The 12,717-nt window shown below is 46.3% G+C and overlaps 3 protein-coding genes across 6 annotated transcripts in view; 1 reads left to right on the top strand and 2 right to left on the bottom strand.

Annotated features, from left to right (window-relative positions):
* The window catches only part of Mars1 (methionyl-tRNA synthetase 1), a 17,425-nt gene extending 9,469 nt beyond the window's left edge, over positions 1-7,956 (top strand). For 2 of the 3 annotated variants that reach the window (XM_006241451.5, XM_039078755.2), the window contains 12 exons: positions 374-448; positions 3,840-4,010; positions 4,145-4,240; positions 4,361-4,478; positions 4,725-4,938; positions 6,113-6,244; positions 6,327-6,431; positions 6,528-6,714; positions 7,216-7,287; positions 7,421-7,444; positions 7,531-7,623; positions 7,746-7,956. In XM_006241451.5, coding sequence (XP_006241513.1) covers positions 374-448; positions 3,840-4,010; positions 4,145-4,240; positions 4,361-4,478; positions 4,725-4,938; positions 6,113-6,244; positions 6,327-6,431; positions 6,528-6,714; positions 7,216-7,287; positions 7,421-7,444; positions 7,531-7,623; positions 7,746-7,892 — 1,434 coding nt within the window. In that variant the 3' untranslated portion in view covers positions 7,893-7,956. The remainder of the gene's footprint in view (positions 1-373; positions 449-3,839; positions 4,011-4,144; positions 4,241-4,360; positions 4,479-4,724; positions 4,939-6,112; positions 6,245-6,326; positions 6,432-6,527; positions 6,715-7,215; positions 7,288-7,420; positions 7,445-7,530; positions 7,624-7,745) is intronic. The other variant, NM_001127659.1, reaches the window with a different exon arrangement.
* Ddit3 (DNA-damage inducible transcript 3) lies at positions 7,895-12,717 on the bottom strand. 2 transcript variants are annotated; one of them, NM_001109986.1, is made up of 4 exons: positions 12,620-12,717; positions 10,077-10,124; positions 8,754-8,911; positions 7,895-8,451 (listed from the first exon to the last, which is right to left on the bottom strand). In NM_001109986.1, exons 3-4 carry the CDS (start codon positions 8,889-8,891, stop codon positions 8,083-8,085), a joined length of 507 nt encoding a protein of 168 aa, NP_001103456.1. In that variant the 5' UTR covers positions 8,892-8,911; positions 10,077-10,124; positions 12,620-12,717; the 3' UTR covers positions 7,895-8,082. The 2 variants fall into 2 exon arrangements, with proteins under 2 accessions (NP_001103456.1, NP_077048.2); NM_024134.2 differs by lacking the exon at positions 10,077-10,124.
* On the bottom strand, positions 8,753-12,682 carry LOC134479709 (DDIT3 upstream open reading frame protein). The gene is made up of 3 exons (XM_063264426.1): positions 12,620-12,682; positions 10,077-10,124; positions 8,753-8,911 (listed from the first exon to the last, which is right to left on the bottom strand). The coding sequence occupies exons 1-2, from the start codon at positions 12,680-12,682 to the stop codon at positions 10,083-10,085; spliced, it is 105 nt and encodes a 34-aa protein (XP_063120496.1). The 3' UTR covers positions 8,753-8,911; positions 10,077-10,082.

The raw sequence follows: 12,717 nt of genomic DNA, 5'->3' as shown, positions 1-12,717 counted from the left end.
GCAAGATGGCTGTGCACATAAAAACACCCAGATACCATATGGTGGAAGGAGAAAACAGACTTGATCTCCACTTGCTCACACTCACACACAAAATAAATAGATCAAAACAGCACCATCCCAGACCTCACAAGCTGAGTATTACAGTGTGGTGCTCTGTAACCGACTGGTACTGAGAGTGCTCACTACTGCCGTGGACCTGAGTCTCGGGAGCAGATGCTGCAGCAGTGAGCACACACAAGTCTCTGTTGACAGGAGGCCATAGTTGGAGGGATATGCTAGTCCTGAGCTGTGAGGCTGGACAGTCTCCCTCCTCTGTAGCCCTGATCCTGCATGCTCCTACCAGGATCACACCCTCTGGAATTTGTCCTTACAGAGACCTCAGTGCAAAGTCTGCCGCTCCCACCCTGTGGTGAAGTCCTCAAAGCACCTGTTTCTAGACTTGCCTAAGGTAAGTTAGGCCTCCTTGGGCTGCAGCCACACACACTGGTAGCCAGCCACTCTCAAGTAGTTTTGTTTTAATTTTTAGATGTGTGCCACATGCCCAGTTTTATTGTTTTGTTTCTCTATTTTGTATATGTGTGTGTGTACACATGAGGGCACATGCATGTGAGCCTATGTGCTGTGTGTATAGATAGGTGCCCAAAGAGGATAGAAGAGGGTGTCAGATCTCCTGGAGCTGGAGTTATGGGCAGTTGTGAGCCACCTAGTATGGGCACTAGAATGGTGACTTGGATCCCCTAAAGAGTATTTTATTTCCAGTAGTCATTTATATAGATGCTCGGGAACACAGCTTATGTAGACCTCGTGCCTAGTTTGTCCAAGTCACTCTATTCAATAACTGGTACTAGGCAAAACTTAGACCTGGCACAGTTGTGTGACTATGTGCTTTTACTCCCAGCCATCTCAGCACTAAAGAGGCTGAAGCAGGAGATAGAAGACTCATGAATGTAAAGCCAACTTGGGCAAAATAATATTAAGACTTGTATTTCAAAAAATAATAGGGGCTGGGGATTTAGCTCAGTGGTAGAGCACTTACCTAGGAAGCGCAAGGCCCTGGGTTCGGTCCCCAGCTCCGAAAAAAATAACCAAAAAAAAAAAAAAATAATAAACACATTATTCTGATGAGATAGATTAGAGAGCACAAGGTGAGTCCCAGGCCCACTCCCTAGACCTTTTCTCCTTCACGGTCCATAGGCTTGGATTCACTATTTAGCTGAAGATGGCTTTGAACTCCTGATGTTCCTCCTCCTTCTCCCAAGTACTGGATTACAGACAGATATAGAACCAGGCCTAGCTGTTTTCATCTACCATTCATATTCCAAAGTTTTTTTTTTTTTTTAAAGATTTATTTATTTTATTTATATGAGTACACTGTAGCTGTCTTCAGACACACCAGAAGAGGGCATCAGATCTCATTACAGATGGTTGTGAACCACCATGTGATTGCTGGGAATTGAGCTCAGGCCCTCTGGAAGAGCAGTCAGTGCTCTTAACCGCTGAGCCATCTCTCCAGCCCCCATATTCCAAAGTTTTAATTCCAAAATTGTTTTTATTTTTTAAGAAGATTTTTATGGAGGTTGGGGATTTAGCTCAGTGGTAGAGCGCTTGCCTAGCAAGTGCAAGGCCCTGGGTTCGGTCCCCAGCTCCGAAAAAAAAAAAAAAATTAAAGATTTTTGTTATGTGTATGGGTGTTTGCGTGCATGTATCCCTGTTACCACGTGTGTCCCTTTCAGCACATGCCTAGAGTACCCTCACAGCAGTGGTTCCCAGCCTGTGGGTTGGATATCAGATAACGTGCATATCAGATATTTACATTACTGCTCATAATAATAGCAAAATTACAGTTACGAAGTAACAATGAAATAATTTTATGGTTGGGGGTCACAACATGAGGAACTGTATTAAAAGGCTCTTAGGACTAGGAACTGAATTGAAGTTAGAGGTACAGATGGTTATGAGTTGCCAAGTGGGTGCTGGGAACCAAACCCAGGTCCTTGGCAAGAGCAGCAAGTTCTGTTAATCACTGTCTTAGTTAGGGTCTTATTGCTGTGAACAGACACCATGACCAATGTAAGTCTTAAAGGGCAATATTTGATTGGGACTGGCTTACAGATTCAGAGGTTCAGTTCATTATTATCAAGGTGGGAGCATGACAGCATCACAGCATCCAGGCAGGCCTGGTGCAGGAGGAGCTGAGTTCTACATCTTCATCTGAAGGAAGCCAGGAACAGACTGAGCATCCCCAGGCAGCTAGGAAGAGGGTCTCCAAGCCTACCCTCACAGTGACACACTTCCTTCAACAAGGCCACACCTTCTAATAGTGCCACTCCCTGGGATGAGCACATGTAAACAGTCACAGCCACTAAGCTTTTTCTCCAGTCCCCTAATCTCAGTTTTTTTGATGGCCTTGTAATATTTCATTGTATACATACACTTCAGATACCATATTTAGTCATCTAAACTGAGAATTTTTGTTTTTAATTTTTCTGTTTTTGGTTTTTTGAGTCAGGGTTTCTCTGTGTAGCCCTGACTGTCTTAAAACTCACTCTGTAGACCAGACTAGCTTCAAATGCACAGAGATGTGCCTGCCTTTGCCTCCCAAATGCTGGGATTAGAAAGAGGTGTGTTCCCCCACTGTCCAGCTGTTTCAGTTTTTTTTTTTTTTTTTTTTTTTTTTTTTTTGGTTATTTTTTTTGGAGCTGGGGACCGAACCCAAGGCCTTGCGCTTCCTAGGTAAGCGCTCTACCACTGAGCTAAATCCCCAGCCCCTCAGCTTTTTTAAAAATTAAAATATATCACTTCCTTCCCTTCCTCCAACTGCTTCCTCTCATGACTTTTTCTTCAATTGTTTTTGTATACATACATACATACATACATACATACATACATACATACCATTTACATAAATATACAACCTGTGGAGTCGCTTCAGTGTTGCTTGCATAGATATGATTTGAACTGACTGTTTGGTAATTAATCTTTCTTTTTTAAAGACCAATTCTTTCTGGCCTAGGTGTTACATATGTGATCCCAGCAGTAGAAAACTGGTAGGATCAGGATTTTCAATCTTCGTTCCATTTTCTCCTATAGAGTGAGTTTGAAACTACATCAGTGACATCCTGCCTTACAAAAGCACAAAACAGTGTTCGGAGAGATGACTCACTGGGTAAAGACGTCTGCCACCAATCCCTGGTCCCACACAGTAGAAAAAACTGATTCTGACTCCATGGATGTGGGTGTGCACATACACTCATACACACAGATGCACATGAAATAAGTAAACATGCTGGGGCTTGAGTGTGTGCCTAGCATTCACAAGTTTTAAATTCAGTTTTCTGACTTCTGTCTCTGAGTAGCCGGAATTATAAACTACATACCACTGTACTCAGTTTAGTTTCAATATAATTTTGCTTTTACAGACATCATATCGTTATGGATATATCTTAAAGACTCAAGGGTTTTGTTGTTTTTGGAGCTGAGGACGGACCCCAAGTGCTCTACCACTGATCTAAATCCCCAAACACGGAATTGTTTTTAGACTGGGTATCTTTGTGTAGCCTTCACTTCCCTGGAACGTGCTCTGTAGACCAGGCTAGCCTCTCAGGTGCTGGGATTAAAGCATGCACCACCATAGCTTGGCTGTGGCATTTTTGTTGAATAAAGTTGTTAATTTTTTAGATGTTCCTGAAGTCATGAATCTTTTAATTTTACTCATGTAGTACTGACTCAACTGTGCCACATTTGACTCACATTTGACTCACCAGCCCTGGTGCCACCCAGTCTGACTATGTCCTGTATCCATGTCCTGTGTCCGTCTTGTGTTTTTATTTGCACCTCAGTTAGAGAAGCGCCTGGAGGACTGGCTGGGGAAGACGATGCCTGGCAGTGACTGGACACCCAATGCCAGGTTCATTATTCGATCCTGGCTTCGAGATGGACTCAAGCCACGATGCATCACCAGAGACCTCAAATGGGGAACTCCTGTGCCCTTGGAAGGTTTTGAGGACAAGGTAAATACCTTTAGCTTTTAGTCATGGCTTAAAACGTTCAGCTGCAGGATTGGATTCATAGGCTACCTGATTAAAAAATTGATATTTCCTCTTAGCCTGAAACTTTGGGTTGGTTTCTATTTGTTTCCCTGCAGGTATTTTATGTCTGGTTTGATGCTACTATTGGCTATCTGTCCATCACAGCCAACTACACAGACCAGTGGGAGAGATGGTGGAAGAATCCAGAACAAGTAAGCTGGGCTCAGTTAGACTGTCTGTGGGGACAGGGTGTTAGGTAAGAGGTGTTAGGTAGGTCCTGTGCTTGCTCCTCTGAAGAGAGTTTTAGGCAATGTCCCAATGTTTTCTCCAAGGTGGACCTTTACCAGTTCATGGCCAAAGACAATGTTCCCTTCCATGGCTTGGTCTTTCCTTGTTCAGCCCTAGGAGCTGAGGATAACTACACCTTAGTCAAGAACCTCATCGCTACAGGTAGGTCCTGGCAGAGCACTGTGGGATGTTCCCAGGGCGTGAGGCCCAAGGCGATGCGTGGAGGAGCCTGGAGACGCGCTGGTTCTCCGTTAGGCATTGAGACGGGAAACAGGCCTGAGAACGCCATCCACAGGGGAATGAGAACTGGAAAGCAAAATCTAAGACTGAACCTAGGCGTGCAGGCAGAGACAATGGCGGGGTGGGAGCATTGAGAGGGAGGGCATGACTTGGTCCTCTTTTCTCCAGAATACCTGAACTACGAGGACGGGAAGTTCTCTAAGAGCCGGGGGATAGGAGTGTTTGGAGACATGGCCCAAGATACAGGGATCCCTGCTGACATCTGGCGATTCTATCTGCTATACATTCGGCCTGAGGGCCAGGACAGTGCCTTCTCCTGGACAGACTTGCTGATTAAAAACAATTCTGAGCTGCTTAACAACCTGGGCAACTTCATCAATAGGTAGGGGGATCTGGTGGACCTCTCCACCCAGCAGGGAGGACGGCTAAGTAGGTGGAGGCTGGAGGCAAGGAGATGGGATTGGCCACAGCACATACTGAGCTGTGCGCTGAGGTGGGTCAGCTGCAGCCAGGTGGTTTGATGAATTGGTCACAAAGCAATCTTCATGTATTATATTTTTATTAAAGGCCTTTCTAGAACTGGGGGCGCATGCTCTCCTCACAACAAAGTTAGCCTGCAGATCACTGACTGTTTCTGTGAACAGAGGTTGTTTGGTGTCAGAGCTGTACTGTAACTCACTCTTTACCGTTGCTGTTTCTGCCCTTGCAGCTGTTCTGCAAAGTAAAGAATATGCTGGGCTAAAGACACAGCTCAGTGACAGTGTTGCTGTGGCACATTCAGATCTCCACGTTTCATCCTCAGCACACACAGACACATGCCTCCTGCACTTAAGACGCTTCAGGCAACGTTCTGGACCTTTAGCTCAGCAGCCCTTGGCCACATTTAGCAGCTTCATTAGAATATTTGTGAACTTAAAACATACTTCAACTTGATAATTCTTTTTTTTTTTTAAAGGTTTATTTATTTTATGTATATGAGTACACTGTAGCTGTCTTCAGATACACCAGAAGAGGGCATCAGATCTTACTATAGATGGTTGTGAACCACCATGTGGTTGCTGGGGATTGAACTCAGGACCTCTGGAAGAACTGTCAGTGCTCTTAACCCCTGAGCCATCTCTCCAGCCCCAACTTGATAATTCTTAATACTTCTAAAAATATATTGTGTAATTATTTAATTCATCTATTTGCAGAATTACATTCTTGGGAGAGAATATAGAATTTAACCTTACTTCTAGTTTGAAGGACCAGGAGTTACCAGGCTTGCACAGGCATGCCACGAGAACCGTTTTCTTGTTTGTTTGTTTGGTTGTTTATTTAACATCTATTTACGGTTTGTGTGTGGGGTATGATCGATAGTGAACATCAGTGTATAAGCTGACTCAGTTCTTCCTCCACCACATAGATGCCAGGAATTGAACTCTGGTCATCAAGCTTGATGGCAGCTTTTATCTACCTCATGAGACATCTGTCTGGCCCAAGCATGAAGACTTGTGGATGAATTTTTTCTATGAAAACTGGGCAATAACAATGTCTTTTTTTCCCCTCTCCCCAAGAGCTGGCATGTTCGTGTCTAAGTTTTTTGGGGGTTGTGTGCCTGAGATGGTGCTGACCCACGATGACAGACGCCTGGTGGCACATGTCTCCTGGGAACTCCAGCGCTATCACCAGCTGTTGGAAAAGGTTCGGTAAGTAACTTCCAACTCCGTCCGGTCAGTAATATGTTGGTATGGTTCATAATCCTGTGTACTTTGCCTTCTCCCTTCCCAGGATCCGGGATGCCTTGCGCAGTATCCTTACCATATCTCGGCATGGCAACCAATATATTCAAGTGAATGAGCCCTGGAAACGGATTAAAGGCGATGAGATGGACAGGTGTGTTCAGGAGCTAGGGCTGGTTATAGGAATTAAATGACATCCTCGTCCTGTGGCCTTGACATCTCTTTCTTCCTTTCCCTCTCCCTCTCTCAGGCAGCGGGCAGGCACGGTGACAGGAATGGCAGTGAACATAGCTGCCTTGCTGTCTGTCATGCTCCAGCCGTACATGCCCACAGTCAGCTCCACCATTCAGACCCAGCTCCAGCTCCCAGAGGCAGCCTGCCGCATCCTTGCCACAAGCTTCATTTGTACCTTACCAGCAGGCCACCGAATTGGCACAGTAGGTCTCACTGATGTTGGTGGCTCTGGCCACTTAAAATCCTTATTTTTACAGTGCTGCCATTGGGGTGATGTTAGTAGTGACCTAAATGTCTGTCTTAGGTGTGGGGCTCTACAGTTGTCCTCAGAAGCCCTCCCTCACTCTGCACTCTGGCTTTGAGTGTAGTGCTATCTGTATATCCTTATCGCTGTTCCTGCCGGAAGTCAGGGAGTGTAGAGAACAGAAATGTCCTGTAAAAAACACCATGGCCTGGTGCTGCCGACAGCCCTCTGCTCTAACACTGATGGTGTCCCCTTGTGCCCTGTGCTTCCCCACTGGAGAATCCGGTTCCTCCGCAGTGACTGCTGCCTTTGCAAACTCTCACTCTGTCATGCTCCTATTTCTCCTAAAGCATCTGGGATAACGTCAGAAAGCTTAATGTGGGAAGCATCTCTGTGTGCTGTTCTGGAGATTGAGCAATCATTGCAGATCGGTGATTGATTCTGATATTTGTTCCAACAGGTCAGTCCTTTGTTCCAGAAATTGGAAAATGACCAGATTGAAAATTTGAGGCAGCGCTTTGGAGGGGGCCAGGTGAGCAACCTAGACTGTGCCCTCACCCAGCAAAAGCCCTGGGATTGCCTCCTGATCTCCCTAAGTATCCTGACTCCTCTCTTTCTACCTCTGGCCTTGCTGCTTCCTCACTTATGTTTCTTTCCTGTCTTAGCTAGAAGAGTCTTTGGAGTTACAGGTAACTGTTTCCTCTGAGATGTTACGTGAAACTGGAGGCCAGAGGGTATTTATGGCAGCAAGTAATAATTCTCTTCTCTTCTCCAGGCTAAAGGGTCCCCCAAGCCAGCAGTTGTTGAGGCAGTTACTACAGCAGGGTCGCAGGACATACAAGTGCTGGTGGATGAGGTAACCAAACAGGTATGAAGCTTTGACCCTGAGAAGTACAGAACCTACACAGGTCCTTGTCCTGGGACTGCTGTGTCCTGGGACTGCTGTGTCATGGGACTGCTGTCTCCCCCTCACCCCAATTCTTTTCTCAGGGAAACATAGTTCGGGAACTGAAAGCACAGAAGGCAGACAAGAACCAGGTTGCTGCAGAAGTGGCTAAACTCTTGGATCTAAAGAAACAGTTGGCTTTGGCTGAGGGGAAGCCCATTGAAACTCCGAAAGGCAAGAAGAAAAAGTGAGAGAATGTTCACACAAAGTCACTTTACTGGGTATGGACAGTAATAAAGAATGTACAGTGTACAAGCCCCTCTCCTTTGGTCTACCCTCAGTCCCCTCCTCAGCATGTGCACTGGAGATTACATGCTTGGCACTGGCGTGATGGTGCTGGGTACACTCCGGGAGAGACAGACAGGAGGTGATGCCAACAGTTCATGCTTGGTGCAGACTGACCATGCGGTCGATCAGAGCCCGCCGTGTGGTCTCTACCTCCCTGGTCAGGCGCTCGATTTCCTGCTTGAGCCGCTCGTTCTCTTCAGCAAGCTGTGCCACTTTCCTCTCATTCTCCTGCTCCTTCTCCTTCATGCGCTGTTTCCCAGCCCGGGCTGCGCACTGACCACTCTGTTTCCGTTTCCTAGTTCTTCCTTGATCTTCCTCTTCTTCCTCCTGAGCCATAGAACTCTGACTGGAATCTGGAGAGCGAGGGCTTTGGGAGGTGCTTGTGACCTCTGCTGGCCCTGGCTCCTCAGTCAGCCAAGCTAGGGATGCAGGGTCAAGAGTAGTGAAGGTTTTTGATTCTTCCTTTAAGAAAATGAAGAAGGGGAGATGGATATTAATTACTTCAGGAGAGGCATACACCGCCAGTTAACTGGGTTTTATTTTATTTTTACTTGGTTAGCTTGGGCTGGCCATGAACTGAGCCTCTTGGCACTTTTAAAAGTGCTGGGGCGGGGTTGGGGATTTAGCTCAGTGGTAGAGCGCTTGCCTAGGAAGCGCAAGGCCCTGGGTTCGGTCCCCAGCTCTGGGGGGGGTGGGGTTGGGGGAGTGCTGGGGCTATGGGTCCATGCCATCATCCTGCTTGCCCATCCGAAGACAGCACTCACCTCTTCGTTTCCTGGGGATGAGATATAGGTGCCCCCAATTTCATCTGAGGACAGGACCTCCTGCAGATCCTCATACCAGGCTTCCAGCTCCCAGCTGGACACTGTCTCAAAGGCGAAAGGCAGAGACTCAGCTGCCATGACTGTAATTGGACCGGTTTCTGAAAAAGGACATACATTCCATTCACCACAGTTGGTGAACTGATCTCATGCCTGTTTTAACATATAGAATTTAAAGTGCACTGGTCTTACACAACAGGTAAGGGCATACATAGGTTGTCACTCCTTGAAAGCCACATTGGAATAGGGTGGGGGTGGAGAATCAACTCCCACAAGTTGTTCTCTGACCTGCACACCACTGCACACAAACTAAATGAGTGTTGGGATGGGGAGATGGCTACCACCAAAGCCCAGCAGTCTGGGTTTAATACTGCCAGATTCAACTCTCAATGTCCAGATGATCACATACACACCATGGCCAGCAGACAAACCCCAAACAAATAAATGTAATTTAAGAACTAAATCAGTAAATGTCAATATTATTTAGTTATCTCTACTATTTTGTTTCAAGCTTTTAATTTGCATGTGTATACATGATCAGTGTTTGGGGCCAGAGGCTTTGGCTCTCCTGGAACTGGAGTTCCAGGCTATGTGAACCACCTGATGTGGCTGCAGGAAGCCTGATTTAGGTACAGCAGGAAGCAGCAAGCATGCATAACTGATAAGCTTTCTCTCCAGACTCTATTGCCAGTCTTCTTTTGTTGTTTGAGACAGGGTCTCTCTGTGTAGCCCTGCCTGTCCTAGAACTCATGCTGGCCTCAAACTCAAAGAGATCAACTCCCAAGTGCTGGGACTAAAGGTGTGCATCACTATACCTGACAGAACCTACCCTTTATTCAGAGGGATTTACTACAGATAACTTCAGGATCCTCTCAAGTTCTGAGATACAGGAATGAGCCACTGTGCCTGGCTATGCATACATATTACAGGATTACAGTAAAAGTATTCAACTCACTTGGGAACACTACTGGTAATTTCTAGGGGCAATTACCAAGCTATTTGTACTCCTTTTTTCTTGTGTGGGAAGCTTGAACTAAAGGTCCTTTGGGGTTAATCTTGGTGTGGACTGAGAATTGGGAAAACAAACCAGTTGCCATTTTTGAGGCTGACTTTGAGACAAGCCAGCTCTAAAACAACATTATGGGATCAGAGAAAGACATGGTCTGACAGCAAAAGCTGGTTCTGGTCAAGGCCTGGTCTAACTCTCATCCCAGCAAAGCAAGTTGAGCAGCATTAGGAGCTGACTGGGAGGGTGGCTAAGATTACCTGCTTTCAGGTGTGGTGGTGTATGAAGATGCACTTCCTTCTGGAACACTGTGGAGAAAGGGGAAGAAACAGGTCCTTTACCTCTAGCCTCTTACTGGTCTTTCTCTAGCTGGTTTCTTAATTTCTGTCATTGGATTTTGAGACAGTTTCTCTGTGAAGCCCGGGGCATCCTGGAATTCTGGAACTCAACTCTGTAGACCAGGCCACAGAGAGGCTCGTGTGTGTGTGTGTGTGTGTGTGTGTGTGTGTGTGTGTGTGTGTGTGTGTCCCTGAAGCCAAGGACAGGCATGCTTAACTTTATTTTTAGTTGCTGACATTTGTAGTCCTGATTACATAATAGCAAAGTCCTGGCCAACTAAGTTTTCTCTAAATCCAGATAGACCTCAGATCTGCCAAAGTGAGAACTAAAATACAGGGAAGAGAGATTTCAGCAGTATTTGCTTAAACTCCATTCCCATCCTAGCCTCCAGACCTGCCCTGGGATCTCCATCTCTTTTGGTTGTTGAGCAGGCATTCAGCTTACACAAAAGGCCTTTCCTACCAAGGGGGTACAGTTCTTACTAAATGGCAACTATAGGTGCCTAAAGCCAAACATTTGGTATCCTTAATTCCTCCCTTCTCAGATACCACAGCTCAGTCTAAAGCACTGGCAACTTCAATATTCTTTAGAAGTACCCAAAACCTAAATATTTCTCACTTTTTCTCATTATTTCCAGATGTAAACTTACCATGCATTATGCATTTCATTCCCTAGATTATTTTTGGAAGCCTTGAAATCTTTTTTTTTTTTTTTTTTTTTTTTTTTTTAGACAGGGTCTTGCTGTGTAGCTTTTGCTGTCCTGGAACTTACTTTGTAGACTAGCTGGCTTTGAACTCTGATCTACCTACCTTTCAAGTGCTGGGGTTAAAGGCATTTGCCATTATTTCCAGCTAAGATCTCCTGTTTCTATTCTTGTCTTTTTTATTTTCATGGCTGCGGGTTGACCTAGGGCCCTCTACATACTAGGCAAGCAGTCTACTATTGAGCTACACACTCAACCCTTTGTTTTTGTATTTATTTTGAGTTAGGATCTGACTATGCTGGCCTGGAGCTCAGAGCTCTGCCTGCTCCTACCTCTTTGAGTGTTGGAATTAAATGCATGGGGTCTTTCCCCAACCCTTTTAATTTAGGACATTCCTCTGCTCAGATCCCCCAATGGATTCCTGTTTCAGGACTGTTGAAAGACTAGCATCCTGAGAATGCTTGCAAGGCTCTACAGGACCTGCTACTTGAGTTTCCATTCACCACCCTCTCCTGCTTACTCTAGTCCAGCTCACTGCCCTGCTCCTAAGGATACTGGCACACTCATCTCAACCCTTCTGCTCCTTCTCTCCCTTCTATAAACCTCTTCCACATTACCTGCTTGGCTCACAGGCTTGCCTTCTTTCCATCTCACCCACCCACTGAGGCAATTCCTGAATGATAAAACCTCTAGCCACCATCCTGAACTATTTTTTCCCTGCTTCTGTTTTTCCCCCCTTTTGCTTTACATTGAAATGTAAGTTTTATTGAGAACAGTTTCGTCTTTTGCTTCTAATATACCCTGGATCCCCAAATGCTTGGCACATAGTGGGTGCTTATTAGGCATTTGTTAGGAACGAATAGAGAACAACTAAGCCCACTGAGCCCAAAGGCAGAGCTGAGCTGCCTGTCTCTGGGGACTGCAGACGCAATATTGCCCTGAGTGTTTCTCTGCAGGGTTGTCCTCTAGGGAAAACTCCTTGGTCTTCCAGTGTGTGGGACCTGGCTTTCATCAGCAGAGGAGCCCCAGGCCTGAGGGTGCAGAGACAAACAGTGGGCTGGCCTGATGCAACGGTTACAGAGATTAGTTGGGAGACAGGACTGAGGAAAGAAGCAGAGATCAGTCCTAAGAGAAGCAGAAGACCCTGGAGAGATCCCAAGTAATTTCCCATAGTTAAAGAGACCCAGGCTGCTCTCTTGTACGGAAACCCAGAAACCTCTGGGGAAAAGGGAAAAACCCATCTATGCTCCTCCCACCGGCACCCCCACTCGCAAAGATCTGTCAGTCTTTGAGTTGTCTTGAACGTTAGAGACAGCTACTAAAGTGGCCATGTTGGTGGTCCCTGAGGCGCTTCAGCTTGAAAGAGTTGGGGGGAATGAGGCTGGTGGAGAAGAGGTGCTAACAGCCGGAGTCCCCAACATTGGGGGGTGTGTCCTGTTGCCCCACCTTTCCTGCGAACCGCCTAGGCCTAAGATGGCCCGCAAATGGTCAGTACTGAGACAAATTTCCGAAGGCAACCGGAGTCCCTTTGCAGAGCAGGGACCAACCTGAGACAAGGGAACGGGAATGCAATCGCCCAAAGAGGTGGCCTGTAAGCACCATTCCCGAATCAGGAATTACCCGCCTTCACTCGCCCCTCAGTCTACAAACTCACAGTGGAAGGGGTGGGGCTACACCCTCAAGGACAGTTGCCTCTAACTTTGTGGAATAGCTATGTTGGCGAGGATGGGAAAGTAAGGGGTAGACGGAGTCAGTACTCGCCTCTCTCCTCAGGTTCCGGCTGTTATTTTGGCTCTGTCGCTGCCACCCGCTCATCTTCAACATGGTATGATCGACGTATTAGACTCAAGATACTGACC

The sequence above is a fragment of the Rattus norvegicus genome, chromosome 7 (genome assembly GCF_036323735.1).
Source record: "Rattus norvegicus strain BN/NHsdMcwi chromosome 7, GRCr8, whole genome shotgun sequence".
Taxonomy (NCBI): Eukaryota; Metazoa; Chordata; class Mammalia; order Rodentia; family Muridae; genus Rattus; species Rattus norvegicus.
The sequence above is the reverse complement of the archived record's forward strand: the minus strand, read 5'-3'. Positions and strand labels throughout refer to the sequence as shown.

What these genes read in the sequence shown, in the direction of transcription:
- Ddit3 (NM_001109986.1), bottom strand. Translation starts at nt 8,891, where the DNA reads ATGGCAGCTGAGTCTCTGCCTTTCGCCTTTGAGACAGTGTCCAGCTGG. An exon ending in CATCCCCAGGAAACGAAGAG is followed by an intron (nt 8,452 to 8,753) that starts GTGAGTGCTGTC and finishes ATTTTCTTAAAG; the next exon opens with GAAGAATCAAAAACCTTCAC.
- LOC134479709 (XM_063264426.1), bottom strand. Translation starts at nt 12,682, where the DNA reads ATGTTGAAGATGAGCGGGTGGCAGCGACAGAGCCAAAATAACAGCCGG. An exon ending in GCCGGAACCTGAGGAGAGAG is followed by an intron (nt 10,125 to 12,619) that starts GCGAGTACTGAC and finishes CTTTCTCCACAG; the next exon opens with TGTTCCAGAAGGAAGTGCAT.